This window comes from Pseudophryne corroboree, chromosome 4 (assembly GCF_028390025.1).
Source record: "Pseudophryne corroboree isolate aPseCor3 chromosome 4, aPseCor3.hap2, whole genome shotgun sequence".
NCBI lineage: Eukaryota > Metazoa > Chordata > Amphibia > Anura > Myobatrachidae > Pseudophryne > Pseudophryne corroboree.
This window is the reverse complement of record NC_086447.1, coordinates 823226992-823238745: the sequence shown is the minus strand read 5'-3', so window position 1 is coordinate 823238745 and position 11754 is coordinate 823226992. Positions and strand designations below refer to the sequence as shown.

The 11754-nt window shown below is 45.3% G+C and overlaps 1 protein-coding gene and 1 long non-coding RNA gene across 5 annotated transcripts in view; one reads left to right on the top strand and one right to left on the bottom strand.

Annotated features, from left to right (window-relative positions):
- The window catches only part of KIF16B (kinesin family member 16B), a 717875-nt gene that overhangs the window by 650705 nt on the left and 55416 nt on the right, over window positions 1-11754 (bottom strand). For all 4 annotated transcript variants that reach the window (XM_063918524.1, XM_063918525.1, XM_063918526.1 and 1 more), the window contains exons 2-4: window positions 9938-10007; window positions 5244-5357; window positions 3446-3562 (exon numbers count right to left, since the gene is read on the bottom strand). In XM_063918524.1, coding sequence (XP_063774594.1) covers window positions 3446-3562; window positions 5244-5357; window positions 9938-10007 — 301 coding nt within the window. The remainder of the gene's footprint in view (window positions 1-3445; window positions 3563-5243; window positions 5358-9937; window positions 10008-11754) is intronic.
- Window positions 1-11754, top strand: part of LOC134910460 (uncharacterized) — a 97544-nt gene that overhangs the window by 78458 nt on the left and 7332 nt on the right. The window contains exon 3 of the long non-coding RNA XR_010176205.1: window positions 3840-3981. This is a non-coding gene — a long non-coding RNA (uncharacterized LOC134910460). The remainder of the gene's footprint in view (window positions 1-3839; window positions 3982-11754) is intronic.

The following is an 11754-nucleotide window of genomic DNA, read 5'->3' as shown; positions in this document are numbered from 1 at the left end:
GAGATAGAGATATTATAGAGATATTATAGAGATAGAGATATTATAGAGATATTATAGAGATAGAGATATTATAGAGATAGAGATAGAGATATTATAGAGATAGAGATATTATAGAGATAGAGATATTATAGAGATAGAGATAGAGATATTATAGAGATAGAGATATTATAGAGATAGAGATATTATAGAGATATTATAGAGATAGAGATATTATAGAGATAGAGATATTATAGAGATAGAGAGATATTATAGAGATAGAGATAGAGATATTATAGAGATAGAGATATTATAGAGATAGAGATATTATAGAGATAGAGATAGAGATATTATAGAGATAGAGATATTATAGAGATAGAGATAGAGATATTATAGAGATAGAGATATTATAGAGATATTATAGAGATAGAGATATTATAGAGATAGAGATATTATAGAGATAGAGATATTATAGAGATAGAGATATTATAGAGATATTATAGAGATAGAGATATTATAGAGATAGAGATATTATAGAGATAGAGATATTATAGAGATAGAGATATTATAGAGATAGAGATAGAGATATTATAGAGAGAGATATTATAGAGATAGAGATATTATAGAGATAGAGATAGAGATATTATAGAGATAGAGATATTATAGAGATAGAGATATTATAGAGATATTATAGAGATAGAGATATTATAGAGATAGAGATATTATAGAGATAGAGATATTATAGAGATAGAGATATTATAGAGATAGAGATATTATAGAGATAGAGATAGAGATATTATAGAGATAGAGATAGAGATATTATAGAGATAGAGATATTATAGAGATAGAGATATTATAGAGATATTATAGAGATATTATAGAGATAGAGATATTATAGAGATAGAGATATTATAGAGATATTATAGAGATAGAGATATTATAGAGATATTATAGAGATATTATAGAGATAGAGATAGAGATATTATAGAGATAGAGATATTATAGAGATAGAGATAGAGATATTATAGAGATAGAGATATTATAGAGATAGAGATAGAGATTTTATAGAGATAGAGATATTATAGAGATAGAGATATTATAGAGATAGAGATATTATAGAGATAGAGATATTATAGAGATAGAGATATTATAGAGATAGAGATAGAGATATTATAGAGAGAGATATTATAGAGATAGAGATATTATAGAGATAGAGATAGAGATATTATAGAGATAGAGATATTATAGAGATAGAGATATTATAGAGATATTATAGAGATAGAGATATTATAGAGATAGAGATATTATAGAGATAGAGATATTATAGAGATAGAGATATTATAGAGATATTATAGAGATATTATAGAGATAGAGATATTATAGAGATAGAGATATTATAGAGATAGAGATAGAGATATTATAGAGATAGAGATATTATAGAGATAGAGATAGAGATTTTATAGAGATAGAGATTTTATAGAGATAGAGATATTATAGAGATATTATAGAGATAGAGATATTATAGAGATAGAGATATTATAGAGATAGAGATATTATAGAGATAGAGATAGAGATATTATAGAGATAGAGATATTATAGAGATAGAGATAGAGATATTATAGAGATAGAGATATTATAGAGATAGAGATATTATAGAGATATTATAGAGATAGAGATATTATAGAGATAGAGATATTATAGAGATAGAGATATTATAGAGATAGAGATATTATAGAGATATTATAGAGATAGAGATATTATAGAGATAGAGATATTATAGAGATAGAGATAGAGATAGAGATATTATAGAGATAGAGATATTATAGAGATAGAGATAGAGATTTTATAGAGATAGAGATTTTATAGAGATAGAGATATTATAGAGATAGAGATATTATAGAGATAGAGATATTATAGAGATAGAGATATTATAGAGATAGAGATAGAGATATTATAGAGAGAGATATTATAGAGATAGAGATATTATAGAGATAGAGATAGAGATATTATAGAGATAGAGATATTATAGAGATAGAGATATTATAGAGATATTATAGAGATAGAGATATTATAGAGATAGAGATATTATAGAGATAGAGATATTATAGAGATATTATAGAGATATTATAGAGATAGAGATATTATAGAGATAGAGATAGAGATATTATAGAGATAGAAATATTATAGAGATAGAGATAGAGATATTATAGAGATAGAGATATTATAGAGATAGAGATATTATAGAGATATGATAGAGATAGAGATATTATAGAGATATTATAGAGATAGAGATAGATAGATAGATAGATAGATAGATAGATAGATAGATAGATAGATAGATAGATAGATAGATAGAATCACTTAGCCCCTCAGGGTACAGAATATAGTGATATAGGAGAATAGAATCCCACACAACAGCTACAAGCACACTCAGTCACATGTACAATGCAGAAGTTATTACATATAAACAATAAAACTGCACTGGACCAGTAAAACTACATTTAAATATGTATGAGTATATAGATAACAATGCACAGTAGATACTGGATGTAACACTTGTTCTTAACTAACACTGTCCAAAATGACATGTAGAATACTTTAATGACTGTAAATGCACAGCGCTGATGAGACAGGCTTTACAGAGGAGACAGAACCCTGCAGTCCCGGAGATCAGCCCAGCTAGTAGTGAAGATGGTGCCAAAATCTCTGTCAGGGAGTGAGGGAGAGTGAAATGCAGCTCCGGGGTGGGAACACCAACAGTAAATGGCGCCCCGGAGCTGGGGGAGGGGCTACAGGTCAGCGCCTTATCCCCTATGCCGGGCCTCACCACCAGGTACTATGAAGCCTATAGTAAACGGATTTTAGTAAATCCGACCAGTGCTACCTGCCCTGGTGGATATAGTGGGGTTCCTGTGCAGTACAGTGTCCACGCCTGGGACAGCTACCGGACCACGATTTTCGGCGGGCCCCACCTGGGGGACCCTCTTACCTCTTCCCTGATGTGCAGCCACGTGATCCAGGAGAGCGTCAGCGGTGTGTGCCTGTAGTCCGGTGCACCTCCGCTACAAGTACCCGGGAACCAGGCCGCTGGAGTACGCAGCGCTGCTGGGGGAGGTGATGGAGCCGCAGCACAGCATGTCAAAATGACATAGAAAGTGCTGCAGCCCTTGAAGTCTTCTTAAAAAGCTCTTTTCAGGGCTGCCTAGCGCAGCCCCCCCCTTTTAGTGACCTGCTATGCAGGCACCAACTTACAAACTGAGCTCCAGCACCTGGAGGTCAGGCTATAGAGGAGGCGGTGTAATGCATCCTGGGAACAGTCAAAGCGTTAGCCTGTTGGTGCCTCGGATCAAGATCCAACTCTACACCCCGATGTTATTCCCTGTGGAATACCAGTGTACCCCGCTGCAGATATACCAAATTTTATTATAAAAAAATTAAAAAAAACACACAAAAACAGTAATACTCATACCGGGTTGCCCATCATAGTATATGACTTTCCAGAACCAGTCTGTCCATACGCAAATACACAGGCATTATAGCCTTCAAATGCAGACTTGAGGACATCCGTGCCAAGGTCTTTAAAAACCTAGAAGACAAACTTGTACTTTTCAGTTTCTACAACTGTTCGTATGTATGCTGTAATTCTATTTGCACCAGTGGTGGAACTTGCAAGTTGTGGGCCCAGGTGTAAAAATATGTTTTGAGCCCCCTCCCTTCTAGGCCACACCCTGAGTTCACAATACACCACAGTAGTAGTGCACCGTGTGACTGCCAAACAATACAGACAACATCCCAGTGTCTAATAATAATCTGTTGCCCTTTAACTCTCATATCATAATCTGTGTCTCCTTTAAATTCACCAGTATATGATGTCATACTTGGAGGTTCCACAGATGGGTCTGCTGGTTACGGGGAAGGGGGTGGATGCTCCCACCTGGGACACTTGCAAGATCACCTCGCCAAGTCCCAAGCAAGAAGTGCTGGTGAAAGTCTGGACGGTCCAAGGTAATCCTACATAGGCGCAAGATGTGGAGCTGACCAGTGTTGGGATGCCCTGCAAATCCTTTACTCCCCAAGGCGCCAGTGCAATGCACCAGCTGCATGGATGGTAGTTCAGCCATACTTGCCTAACCTCCCGGAAGTTGTGGAAGACTCACAATTTTTCAGGCAGTCCACCGCACCTCCAGTAGAGTAGGTGAATCTCCTGCATTCCACCCACTTCCTAGTGAAGCGGGCAGGATGTGGAGTTAACCACCCAGAATCGCAGCACGGCGGTAGTGAATGGGGCTAAATTTTCCTTTTTTTTTACCCCTATGTGAGGGGGTGGGGCTTAATGATGCTACAGTTTTCCCCGCTTTCCAAAGTGTTCTGCAACATCTCCTCTCCAGGACATAAGTATGGTTCAGCCACTGATTTGTGCTTAAAATTGTTGCTGTTAAAGTCATCTAAATATACAATGATATAGAAATGATCAGTAGTCATCAGACACCAACTGTGTCTTATCTTTATATGGCCGTGGAACTTCTAAGTGATTTCAATATATTTATGATTACACCATATAAAGATAATGGTCTAACACATGACCTACCAAAGATTACCTTTGTATCTTTTGTGCATAATTAATACATTTCTTAGCAATAATGACCGAACACCAATTAATGGCTTTCTATTCCTAATCGGTGGTGCACTTCTAAATTGCAAATCAAGGTAATAATAAACAGTAAAATTTCCCATATCACCTTAGATCAGTGTCTGCAGATACATAAAATCTTTCGGGTTTTCTGGTACGCTCCCAAAAAGAGAGATTGTATTTAGTACAGAGCTCTTTCAAGTCATGCTGCATATTTTAATAAACAAACAAGTAGTAAGCTTCAAAATCTTTATAGAGATTTTATTACACCTAACACAACATTTACCAAATAAATGAAAGCGTAAGTGTAATATATTCTGGAGAGATGTAGAATATGATTATTACTAAATTCAGTTTCCACATTAGGTTTCACAATAAATTTAAACTCATGAGCATGCCAAAATTCCTTTAAAACCCAAGTTACATTTGGAACAATAACCACGTTCTCTGAGCAGCTACAAAATAAGGTAAGCTAGCTTTGAATACAAAGCAGTCTCCGTAGTTCACACAATCACATTTTTTTACAGGTTTAAATTCCCATTCCACATAAGTACTTCATTAAAACAAAATGCAGGGAAAGAAATAAAGAATTTATGGGAGAAGCAGAAAATGACGAGGGCCTGGTATAAGAGCTTACCCATTCTTGAGACACGTAGTTTGAATTTTTACTATCTGCCGAGAAGTAGGAAAAGTCATAGGTGAATGTTTTAGTTCGATCTCTACCAGAGTCCCCCGTTACACCATCCGGCAACTGCATAAAACCGAAACATAATTAGATACACATGATGGTTAAATCATCTATAATTCAAGGTTTCTGATTCATATATGACATGACTATGAACAAGATCATGGTTAATTGGGTCTACCACATAAATACATGATTTGCAAATATTTTTTCTGAATCACATTTAACCTTCTAAAAATTGAGGTGTTTAGATTTATATTTAATCATAAAATCTATGAGGTATATTCAATTGAAATCGGATCCATTCATTTGTCAAAATGGATCCGACCTGGGCTATTCAAAGCAATCTCAATTTTACTTTAATAAAAGTCGAATTGAGATGCGGGCAGAGGGGGAGAGCAGCGCCGGAGAAGACGGTGGGGGCACAGGGGGAGAGCAGCGCCGGAGGAGACGGTGGGGGAACAGGGGGAGAGCAGCGCCGGAGAAGAGATGGGAGCGCAGCGCTACAGCAGCTGGCAGCATAGCCGGAGGATGTCACAGCCGCCGCTCACTGCAGCTCTCACCCTGTGCCGTGGCTCTCCCGTCTCCTCCGGCGCTGCTCTCCCCCTGTGCCCCCACCGTCTCCTCCGGCGCTGCTCTCCCCCTGTGCCCCCACCGTCTCCTCCGGCGCTGCTCTCCCCCCTGTGCCCCCACTGTCTCCTCCGGTGCTGCTCTCCCCCTGTGCCCCCACCGTCTCCTCCGGCGCTGCTCTCCCCCTGTGCCCCCACCGTCTCCTCCGGGGCTGCTCTCCCCCTGTGCCCCCACCGTCTCCTCCGGTGCTGCTCTCCCCCTGTGCCCCCACCTTCTCCTCCGGCGCTGCTCTCCCCCCTCTGCCCCCACCTTCTCCTCAGGCGCTGCTCTCCCCGTGCCCCCACCGTCTCCTCCGGCGCTGCTCTCCCCCTGTGCCCCCACAGTCTCCTCCGGCGCTGCTCTCCCCCTGTGCCCCCACCGTCTCCTCCGGTGCTGCTCTCCCCCTGTGCCCCCATTGTCTCCTCCGGTGCTGCTCTCCCCCTGTGCCCCCACCTTCTCCTCCGGCGCTGCTCTCCCCCCTCTGCCCCCACCTTCTCCTCAGGCGCTGCTCTCCCCGTGCCCCCACCGTCTTCTCCGGCGCTGCTCTCCCCCTGTGCCCCCACAGTCTCCTCCGGTGCTGCTCTCCCCGTGTGCCCCCACCGTCTCCTCCGGCGCTGCTCTCCCCCTGTGCCCCCACAGTCTCTGCTCTCCCCCTGTGCCCCAACAGTCTCCTCCGGTGCTGCTCTCCCCCTGTGTCCCCACCGTCTCCTCCGGTGCTGCTCTCCCCCTGTGCTCCCACCGTCTCCTCCGGTGCTGCTCTCCCCCTGTGTCCCCACCGTCTCCTCCGGTGCTGCTCTCCCCCTGTGCTCCCACCGTCTCCACCGGTGCTGCTCTCCCCGTGTCCCCACCGTCTCCTCCGGTGCTGCTCTCCCCCTGTGCCCCCACAGTCTCTGCTCTCCCCCTGTGCCCCCACTGTCTCCTCCGGCGCTGCTCTCCCCCTGTGCCCCCACCGTCTCCTCCGGCGCTGCTCTCCCCCTGTGCCCCCACCGTCTCCTCCGGGGCTGCTCTCCCCCTGTGCCCCCACCGTCTCCTCCGGTGCTGCTCTCCCCCTGTGCCCCCACCTTCTCCTCCGGCGCTGCTCTCCCCCCTCTGCCCCCACCTTCTCCTCAGGCGCTGCTCTCCCCGTGCCCCCACCGTCTCCTCCGGCGCTGCTCTCCCCCTGTGCCCCCACAGTCTCCTCCGGCGCTGCTCTCCCCCTGTGCCCCCACCGTCTCCTCCGGTGCTGCTCTCCCCCTGTGCCCCCATTGTCTCCTCCGGTGCTGCTCTCCCCCTGTGCCCCCACCTTCTCCTCCGGCGCTGCTCTCCCCCCTCTGCCCCCACCTTCTCCTCAGGCGCTGCTCTCCCCGTGCCCCCACCGTCTTCTCCGGCGCTGCTCTCCCCCTGTGCCCCCACAGTCTCCTCCGGTGCTGCTCTCCCCGTGTGCCCCCACCGTCTCCTCCGGCGCTGCTCTCCCCCTGTGCCCCCACAGTCTCTGCTCTCCCCCTGTGCCCCAACAGTCTCCTCCGGTGCTGCTCTCCCCCTGTGTCCCCACCGTCTCCTCCGGTGCTGCTCTCCCCCTGTGCTCCCACCGTCTCCTCCGGTGCTGCTCTCCCCCTGTGTCCCCACCGTCTCCTCCGGTGCTGCTCTCCCCCTGTGCTCCCACCGTCTCCACCGGTGCTGCTCTCCCCGTGTCCCCACCGTCTCCTCCGGTGCTGCTCTCCCCCTGTGCCCCCACAGTCTCTGCTCTCCCCCTGTGCCCCCACTGTCTCCTCCGGCGCTGCTCTCCCCCTGTGCCCCCACCGTCTCCTCCGGTGCTGCTCTCCTCCTGTGCTCCCACAGTCTCCTACGGCGCTGCTCTCCCCCTGTGCCCCCACAGACTCTGCTCTCCCCCTGTGCCCCCACCGTCTCCTCCGGTGCTGCTCTCCCCCTGTGCTCCCACCGTCTCCTCCGGTGCTGCTCTCCCCCTGTGTCCCCACCGTCTCCTCCGGTGCTGCTCTCCCCCTGTGCTCCCACCGTCTCCTCCGGTGCTGCTCTCCCCCTGTGTCCCCACCGTCTCCTCCGGTGCTGCTCTCCCCCTATGCCCCCACAGTCTCTGCTCTCCCCCTGTGCCCCCACTGTCTCCTCCGGCGCTGCTCTCCCCCTGTGCCCCCACCGTCTCCTCCGGTGCTGCTCTCCCCCTGTGCTCCCACCGTCTCCTACGGCGCTGCTCTCCCCCTGTGCCCCCACAGTCTCTGCTCTCCCCATGTGCCCCCACCGTCTCCTCCGGTGCTGCTCTCCCCCTGTGTCCCCACCGTCTCCTCCGGTGCTGCTCTCCCCCTGTGCTCCCACCGTCTCCTCCGGTGCTGCTCTCCCCCTGTGTCCCCACCGTCTCCTCCGGTGCTGCTCTCCCCCTGTGCTCCCACCGTCTCCTCCGGTGCTGCTCTCCCCCTGTGTCCCCACCGTCTCCTCCGGTGCTGCTCTCCCCCTGTGCCCCCACAGTCTCTGCTCTCCCCCTGTGCCCCCACTGTCTCCTCCGGCGCTGCTCTCCCCCTGTGCCCCCACCGTCTCCTCCGGTGCTGCTCTCCCCCTGTGCTCCCACCGTCTCCTACGGCGCTGCTCTCCCCCCTCTCCTCCTCTGGGTCACTCATCTCATTCCTCTTAGTGTTGACTAAAAATGCTTGGGATTGAATAGATCGAATCACGATTCGACCTTAAAATGTATTCTTGTGGAGCAAGGGGCTTTTATATCCCATAGGATTGCAATATACAGATGTGTTCACATACACCTATCCTCAAATTGCAAATAGCCCTGTCTGCTGGGTAAGGGACTTTGTGACTAAGCCGCACTATGCGTCCCGCCCCATACTTTATCACAAAATATGCATCCTAGTCGCTCCTCTAATGCAACAAAAGTACAATGTAGGGGCAGCCGGGATACTGGGGCAGGCTTTGCGTGCAGCTGCTGTGTGTAATACGGACTCTAACCTGTGTAAAAAAGGCAAAAGACGGAGGGGCAGATACAAGTGAGCCGCACTATATTGCTGAGCTTAATCTGTGAGTTTTTATCAACTCCTTTCCAACAAAAACACTAATCCAAATGCCTAGTGGTTTCCAATGTATAGGTCGACAGTCAAAAAGCCGACCCCATATGGATGACGAGTCCAAAAGGTCAACAAGTAGAAAAGGTCGACACGTTTTTTGGGGGAGGTTTGGAAATCAAGAAATCGCTACCCGCGGTGACTGTCTCAGTCACGCCAGTTGGAACAAAAGGAATACGTGTACTGTATATGGAAAGAGTTAACTATTAAAGTTACACACAGTTTTGTTGTTCGCTGTGAACCAACTTTGCCTGTAACCGATCAACGTCACAGACTCTCCTATTCTCTGTTCGTCATCCTCTGCCTGTGGCACGCAGGCAGAGACAGTGTTAATATCAGTTACCTGTAATTCTCCCGTAGATAGGAAGCTAATGAATCAGGGTTATCAGCAGCCACTTCTCCTATTTAATGTTTAATTTGGGCGGGGCCCTTATGTAAGTAATTACAGAAGACAAGATACCAAACAAGCTTAGACAAAGCAATCTTGGCCGTATTCAGGTGCGTAATACCCATGCTGTCAGCACTGCAGAATAGAAGCGCTTACAATTTATGCTGTATAACTGGAACTTCAAAGCAAAAGGTATTTCCAGTAAAGCCGTCCTTGCACGGTAAAATGATCGCTGCAGTGCTTGTGGGATACACCAGAGGACTATGCTCTCTGCCTAATGATATGCTGGCAGCATGAGCTTATACTTATATTCCAGCATCCACCTTACGTCAGCTCCAAGGTCTCATAAGTATGCATACATATATAGAGCGCACATTTACTATAGTGGTCTGGTACAATGCAAGCTGAATAGCCAAGTAATATTATTCTGAAGGCCATTATACACGCTCATTAATTCCACCTTGCTTGAGCATAATCATAATAAAAAAAGGCATGCAGGCATATTACAGCATAATAACTTCTCCCAAGCTGAAACCCTTGGGTATCACTAAAACTGCCCCATTCATCAAAAATAAACATTGCATCACACTTGCCTTTATATTGGTAATTTTTGTTTTCTTGCCTTCCATTTCAATAATAAATTTAGCCTCCAGATCCTTCTCCCTAAAGAACACGAAAAAGAACGTTAAGGGCAACAGTGCATATTCCATTCCATATGTATGCCTTCATAATTATTGTGCACATTTATATGAACACTGCAAACAAAGTACATTTAACGATTTTATACTGAATTATACACACACACACATAATTGGTAATTCAACAGAGCAAAGAGATGAAATTCATATGTGCAGTGATATCCCCAAGGCTAAGAACAGTTACCACAGACCTAAATGATGTAAAGGGGGGAGGGGAGCGCCATTGCTCACCCTCCTCCAGTTAGCATAATAATCAGTATTGTGAGGAAAAATTATAAAATAATGGGACTTTAAAAGGAATGAAAAGTTTATCATCTGTAATGCAGATGTGTTCTCATAAAACCCTTTATGCTGTATAGCAGGGTTCCCATGGTATGTACTTTTTCCTCAGGTTTGGGTCTTAGTTTGGATATAGGGCCTAGTTTAGAGATAGATGAAATGTCGATTTTGTATGCAGTGGAGCAATTTTATTAGCACTGCGCATAGGTCTAAGTCACATTGCGCATGTGCCGCGATGGACATGAGGCAGTGGTCGCAGTGAGGATTTATTTGCAAAGTGATTGACAGTGAGGAAACAATTGTAGGAAGTTATGAGGGGGGGGGGGGGGGGGGGAGTTTCACCTCAAATGCAAGTGTCCCTCAACTATTTCAGGGCCTGTAGCAACTCAAGACTGCGTTACCACATGCACTTACAAAGGCTATGGCTCCTTACTTCCAGCAGCCATGCTGCATGATGGTATCTGGATGGAAGATAGACAGTAAATAGACAGTCAATAGTTCAACATCAGATGGTTAACAGTCAATAGGTAAACATTTAAATGGTTGACACTGGTTTATGTCAACCGGGTCAAAAAGATGAAATGCACATGGCCGACACAGTTTTTCATGATTTTTCATGAACTTTAGGGTTAGCGTTACGGTTAGGCACTTGGGGGAGGGTTAGGGTTCAGCTGCAGAAGGGGATGGTTAGGATTAGTGTTAAAATGACAAAAAATATGTCAACCTTTTCTGCATGTCGACTCTTTGACCCCAAGTTCATGTCAACCTTTTGACCCTGTCGACCATCTGGTGTCAACCTACTGACAGTTTGTCTCCTGTCTCTCTTTTAATCATAGGTTTATTTAGGAGGTCGAAGTTTGACCAATGTGCGTCCGATAGTTGCGTCTTTGTACACAAGCTGTAGTTCAGCGGGGTGTCCAATACATATCCCGGCAGCTGTGACATTTGCATATTTTCACACAGCCTCTGCATACACATTGGCAGCTGTGAATACATCTCTGTACATCTCAGAAGCAGGCCCATAGTGTACTAGGTACTTAGAATTAGTTTTTTCTCACCAAGCAATTAGCAGAAAGTTCCAGATTAAGCATAGCGATGCATGACGCAGGTCACATATATTAGACCTGTATTTTACCTTTTAACACTAGATTGTGAACTTTTTCTTTTATTTTGCGTCTTCATTTGCTTATAGTGTACTATACTAGGTACTTAGGATTAGCGGTTTACAAAAAACTGAGCTATTTGGAGCAATTTGAGGATAGATAGATAGATAGATAGATAGATAGATAGATAGATAGATAGATAGATAGATAGATAGATAGATATGTGGGCACATCTGTATATCATCATCGATAATACATGATTTGGAAAATAAGAATTTACTAACCGATAATTCTATTTCTCATAGTCCGTAGTGGATGCTGGGAACTCCG